We start from the raw sequence: 6523 nt of genomic DNA, 5'->3' as shown, positions 1-6523 counted from the left end.
GTCGGAGGGCCGGGCGCAGAGCGGGGCTGAGAGGGAAGCGAGGAGGTCCCCGCAGAGCCGCCCATGCTCAAGGGCTGAAGGGAGGCGCCACGCAGGGGAGCCCCCCCGGAGGCCTCACCATCACCAGATGAGACGAGGGCGGCGACGCACTCCCTGCCGGCTGCCTTTGGCTCTCTTCAGTGCTGCAGGCGACATGCTCATGGGGCCGCGGCCACTCGATCCCCTCCGCATTTACGCTCCAAACGGGGGGGGGGGAATGGCGGGGCCCCCACATGGGCCCCAGGAGGCTGCACACAGGCAGATGCAGACTCGAGGGGAGCCCCTTGGGGAGGGGAAACAGAAACCTCGTGGAGGGAAAGAAAAGACGGAGCTGGAACCATCGGGGGGGGCATCTCAGCCTTTTTTCTCTTGTGAAACCCTCCCCAGTGAGCCCCCAGAGGACAGAATCGTGTGAGCCTCTGGGAAGGCCGGCCTCGTCCCCCCCCAACCTGCGGCATTTGTTGCCTCCCTCTAAAACAGGTCTGAGTCCCCCCCTGTCCCCGCCGTCAAAAACCGACTCCAGCAAACGGGCCTGAGCCAGGCCGGCGCGGTGGGCGCCCCCCCGCCGCCTCGGTTCATCCCGTACGTGCGCACCAACGACGTGTACTGCCTGGACGTGGACGCGGCGCAGCCCCAGCGTCCCAGCGGTAAGAGCCCTGGCCGGCCTGCTGCCTGCCTGCCCCCTCCCAGGGCAAAAGGCCCTCCAGAGCTGGCCGGCCGCGGGGGGCCACCTTTCACCTCCCTTTGTCTGACCTTAGATGGCGACTGCCCGGAGCTGCTCGTGGGCTCGGGCCAGGCCCGAGATCCGCTCCTCAACCCCAGCCTGGTGAGGAACAGAGACCGGCAGCAGGCGATCCTCAAGGGACTGTCCGACCTGCGCCAGGTAGGCTGCCGAGTGTGTGCTGAAGGCCGTGAGACGGCGGCGTCCTGGGAGCAGCTGCCTGGCTCGGCGCCTCCCCCAGCCTCTGGGCCTCGCAGCCAAGGCTCGGGGGCCGCCTGAAGAAGGCGGGCGCCGCGCTCGCTCCAAGCGGTCCCACGTTTCCTCTGAGAACAGAACCCGCTTTAGCTCCTGTGCTTGTCGCCGACTCATTTGGCTCCTGTCTGACTCTTGACGACCCTATTTTAGGGTTTTTCTTAGCAAAGATACGGGAGTGGTTTGCCATTTCCTTCTCCGGTTCATTTTACAGATGAGGAAACTGAGGCAAACTATGTTGCCAACACACTTGCCCAGGACGGTCTGACGCCCAGAGCTCTTAGCTGAGTCCCCTCCGCTGCCCCCAGCAAATCCAGTGAAATTCCATTAAGATGATTCAAACGGAAAAACGGCGTGTTAAGTTATCTAAATATTCAACCCAAATACAGTCATGACTCAGCTGAAATATTCATTCAAACAGGATTTTATTCGCTGTAAAAGTTACATTTTTTTAAAAGTTGGAATCATTTTAGAAAATCAATTGTACAACAAGCGTCATTGCAACACAGACAACAGGGAGATGCAGAGCGACGACAGGTCGCACCAAACCTCACCAAACCTGCCTCTCCCTCCTCGGCCAACAGGAAGTGGGCCGCCCCCTCCCCCATCCCGGACCTCTGCCCGCCCTCCCTGCAGGCAGCCAAGTCAGCTCCAGCTGGACTAGCCTTTGTTCAGACTGGACTTGGTTCTGATTTGGTTCACTAACGTTCTCTGAGTAAAGCTTCACTAAACGTATTTAAAAAAAAAGAAAAAGAAAAGAAACGTTTTTAAAAAGAATCTGCCACAGGCTGCAGCACGTGGATCAGGAATGGCATGAAGGGCTTCGGCAGCCCCAAACTACCTTTTAGGTTATTTGTTTCAACTCCTCAGAGTAAGGGGTGACTCTGGAAGCTCCTTAGAAATGGCTCATTTCCTTATAAGCAGCTTTACAAATAGCAGCTGTGGCTTCCTCACAGGGTGGAAGGTCTTATGGGAAATGGCAAAACCAATTCACTTCCAGTTTGATGGAGACAAAAAAAAAAAAAAAAGGGGGGGGGGGGGGGGCAGGACAGACCTGATGCATCCAAGGCCAGTTTGGTAGTCCTGCCTGTCTAGGGAGCGCCCACATCTTCCTTTAGGGGGAATTTTTAGCCACCAAAAAGGCAAATTTCAACACCCCCCCACTCTCAACCCACTTTCATTCTCATTCGCCATCTCTAAGTAACAGATTCCAGTTTCAAGCAGAAAAAAGACCCAATGGGGCAGCTGCGTGGCTCATTGATAGACAGAGCCAGGCCCAGAGATGGGAGGTCCTAGGCTCCAACCTGGGCCCAGATACGTTACTTGTGTGACCCCACACAAGTCATGGAACTCCAATTGCCTGGTCCTTCCTGCTCTTCTGCCTTCGGGTCAGTACATAGTATTGACCCAAAGGCAGAAGTGAAGGCTCCTTCCACAACTGAGTGAGATGGTCTAATGGCCATAACGCCGAGGCAGGCAAAGGCAAGGCCTACGAGGGACACCCCACCTCCCAAGAGTGGCTGTGACACTGGTTGGGTTTTATTTATTAAGTCCAGCTCTAGAGCTATTCAGACCCACGTAAGAGTCATATTTTGTGTAAAATCTCAAAGCTAGGAAGGACGTGACTTGTAATGCATGAACTAATGGCCCCGTCTGATTTCAGGGCCTTCTCCAGAAGCAGAAAGAGCTGGAAACTCATCTCATCCCCTTAGTTCCAAGTCAAGAGGAGTTTGATTCTCCGTTCTAACATCCACAAGAGAGACGACAGCGAGCCAAGCTCTAGCGGATTACGGCTCTCGGCTCTTTAGCTTAACAGCATTACATTCATGAAATTATAAAATAATGGATTGATTCAGCAGCCATGTTTCTATACTTGAAATTGTTCAGGTTACTTTATTGGAAAATGACCTATTAAAAACTTTGCAGAATGTAAATATATTTCTTCAAAGAATAAAATGGTAAATAAAACACTTTTGTAAAAAATTCAGCAATTCTCATTCATTTATGCTCTAATCCACCCAGTTATAAATAAGTTTTACAAAAGATAAGATTCTATTTACACTTACCTTAATGTGGTCTGGAGTTCGGTGGTTTATTACAAAATACTTCACAACAATCTCTATGGAAGACATGCATTTTACATATTTGATTACATGAAGGTGGATGCCATTGTCCCCGAGTCTGGTAGGAGGAGAGCCTATGTGACCACAACTCCATTTAATTACCAAAATTTGGCCAAAAAGAAACACAGAAATGGGTGCAGCTCAAAAAAAAAAAAAAAAAAAGGGTAGAATCATTCCTTCTCTCTCTCTCTCTCTCTCTCTCGCTCGCTCGCTCTCGCTCTCTCTCTCTCGCTCTCTATCTCTATCTCCTACTCTGGTACCTTGTGTTCCCGAGATGGCTCTAGATTCTGGAAAGCCCTGCCTGAGAGCACCCCTCAAAGGGTGCCATCTGAGAACCAACCTAGCCACATGCAGGAAGACCATCTTTCATCTTCCACAAGTTTGGGTTGATTTCTAGCCCATCTATGGAAGGAAGCAACGAGGGGGGTAGGATATTTACACAAGGGAATAAATACATCAATAAAATCTCTGGTTGAAAGTTTAATGATTGAATCCTGCTTCCATGACCTGAACTATATTAGTACTATAAGAAATCTTTAAAATGGGAATAAAAGTCTCTTGTGGTTGCAAAGCACCCCTGTTAAACATGAATCATTCATTCTTTTCTGGGAGATTTGCTTATAGGTTAGGGTTACTACAACCAAAGTTCAGGGCTGTTCTGTAGATTATCTACTAAAATACAAAAGAGACAGAAATTCACGTTTCCATTTAAAAGAACTAATTATAATGAAGTTAAATTCAAGTTTTATTTTTCAAAATGGGATGGTCTAAAGGGGGACAGATGGCCAACGGAAGGTGATATTTTACTGTCTACCTACACCAAAGGAAATTTAACCTTCCAGACAAACTACAGCACTTTATATGAAAACTGTCCAGAAAAGCAAATGCTCCCTATTACGACTAAAAGGAACTACCAAATCTTCTGAAACTGTTCTGAATTTGCACAGGACTTTTAAGACAAAAGATGGTTTTCACATAGAATATTACCTGAAGAGACAAAACAAATCTGCACTGTTAGGTGATCTCCAAAAATTGTGTCATCTCACCTGATATGTAATAATCACACTGAGCTTTTCACGTAAAAAACACTTTACAAAAATTGGAACCAACTAAATACAATTAACTGATAATCATTTAGGAAAGCGTGGTTTGTACAGGCTGATATTACATTAGGAAAAAAAAAGGAAAGCTAACACTTGTTCAACATTACACCAAGAGATTTTAGTCAGAAGCCCATGTAGTACAGGTCAAATACAAATGTAAAAAACTTAAAAGTGCCAACACACAATTCAAGTACAATACGTGTTAAAAAATATATATATATTTATTTCAATGTGCAGAGGCTTCAACTGTTACAGGCCATCATGATTTAAATAAGACAGGAAAAAAGGACAAACATTCTGTTCGGAGAATAAAATATAAATTGTTAATTCACTTTAAGAAGCGGAAAAAGTCCACAACAACCTATTAAAAAAAGTGACTGTGTTTATTTCTTTTTTGAATATGGCCTGGAAGAATCATTTACATCCCAACTAACAGGAGATGAAGACTTATCTCTTTCTAAGCTTCGACTATAAGCAGACAGAAAATAATTTCCACCTTCTTGAGTCTGGCTAGTAGAAATTGTATATGGCGTTCCCAAGAAAGTCTGATGAGTGAGGACACTGAAATGACTGAACTGATGGGACATGCTCAGCTGTCTCCCGGGATAAGCACGAAAGCCGACGAATGGAGTCTGTTCCACCGATTTGTTTGTGTCTCTGCCCGAGGCCGCCGCCACGGCCGGGATGCCCGGCAGGGCCGGCGGGGCCTTCGTCTCACTCGGGGTCCAATCTTCGGACAGACTTCGCGGCCCGTCGGGAGACGGCTGCGCCTGAGTTTGCGCGCTCTCTTTTGGATCTGGCCCTCGTGATCCTTTGGTCTCTAGTTCCAATGTCTCTGAATGAGAGCTGCTGCACACCTCTATTTGTGAAGTCTCATCCCCTGAATCCAGAGACATATCCTCTTCGTCCTTTTCATCACTTGCTAAAAGAGCTACATTTAGAGAAAAAACAGAAAGTCCTACTCTATTGAAATACATAATTTGTTTTTAAAATTACACACTACTTACACAGCATAATGCTTCATTCAGATCTGCAAGTCCAAAATCTCTTAGAGCTTGGTCTTCCGCCACAAGTTCACTTACTCACCAACACTCACACACAACCTTTAGGTGTGAATGTCCAGATATTCCGATGCTAAACGCTTCTGCGAAATGTGTTCACGTTTAATGTTGGGAAATCCCAACTCCCAGCTCCAAAGGGGTTAATGTCAAAACAGCATCTAAAGTTATACGGTAGTTCAGTATTGGACAAGACAATTACATATTAAAATTTGACATCTAAGATCACTTGATTCCTGTCTAGGTTAGCCAAACTACCAGGGCGGGCACTAAGCTGCGCTGCTTTCCAGGAAAAGACAAGCTGTCTGTGGACTAGAGCCCTGGAGCCACTGAGATGCTCTTGAGTAACTACTGCAGACGAGCCACCTGGTTGAAGTTCTCCACTTACAAGGTTTAAGAAAGCCTCTAGAATCGCGGATAAGCTCCGTGTCGGCCTGCTACTGCGCAGGAGGCCTCAGCGGAGAACGCTAGGACGCTCCCCCTACGATGCCGGCGCTCTTCCTGCGCAGCCCTGTCAGCTCATTAGGGCAGGGCCAGGAGGGAGAAGGCGGCCGCCTCGGTCACCGGGTGGGAACTTCTGTTCGCTCTCTGTTAAACTTGGGGTGACAAATCGCTTCAAACTAATCGAGGGCTCCCCAATGGCCACTTTAACGATCTCTTAAGAGGCGCTGCTCTTTTGGTCTGCCTTCAATAATATGGAATTCACGGGAAAATTACCTGACTGTCCGTCAAGATGGTCGCCGGCAGCGTGATGGAGCAGCTTGTCTTCGGGGACTGCATTGTGGAAGCCCACAAGACTGTGGAAATTTTGCATGAAATCTTCCACAGTGGCGACCACGATGCCGTTATCTGTGTAACTGGAGAGCGTTTTGACGTTCTTTTCTGGTGGAGTTTTAGAGAAAATAAAGACAATTAGAGGCGGGGCAGGAGCCCCCCCGCCCCCCCCCCCACCCCGCGGTCCCTCCTTTTACCTGTTAGAAAGACCACGTGGCGCTGCTGCACGTTCTGGGCCTGCAGCCTGATCAGACAGTCCAATTCGGGCACGTTCCGAGTCTGAGAGTCGCAGTTGTGGTAGGACAGAATTTCCACCAGATGCTTTTTCTGATACACGTTCAGAAGCGTCAACACGTTGAGGGCTTTCGCGCTCAATCTGCGAAACCAAACGTCGCCGTCTGAAGCCCGAGCGAGTTGCTGGCGGCAGGCCAGAACCGGCTCCCCGGAGCAGCC

At 48.6% G+C, this 6523-nt stretch overlaps 1 protein-coding gene and 1 long non-coding RNA gene across 3 annotated transcripts; one reads left to right on the top strand and one right to left on the bottom strand.

Moving 5' to 3' along the window:
• Positions 1–287: 287 nt before the first annotated feature.
• Positions 288–3318, top strand: LOC123255691. Of its 2 annotated transcripts, none has more exons than XR_006506786.1 (3): positions 288–686; positions 798–922; positions 2676–3318. It is a non-coding gene; the product is annotated as an uncharacterized LOC123255691 (long non-coding RNA). The 2 variants fall into 2 exon arrangements; XR_006506785.1 differs by having other exon boundaries at positions 1227–3318.
• A 1116-nt stretch (positions 3319–4434) lies between these two features.
• LOC123255690 (protein TASOR-like) lies at positions 4435–6446 on the bottom strand (the record flags this gene model as incomplete). The annotated part of the gene is made up of 3 exons (XM_044684444.1): positions 4435–5457; positions 6014–6178; positions 6268–6446. Coding segments are annotated over 3 exons (400 nt in total), but the record flags the coding sequence as incomplete, so codon positions are not given.
• Between the last annotated feature and the right edge of the window lie 77 nt (positions 6447–6523).

Source organism: Gracilinanus agilis, unplaced genomic scaffold, assembly GCF_016433145.1.
Source record: "Gracilinanus agilis isolate LMUSP501 unplaced genomic scaffold, AgileGrace unplaced_scaffold50128, whole genome shotgun sequence".
NCBI lineage: Eukaryota > Metazoa > Chordata > Mammalia > Didelphimorphia > Didelphidae > Gracilinanus > Gracilinanus agilis.
This window is presented reverse-complemented; position numbering and strand designations above follow the sequence as displayed.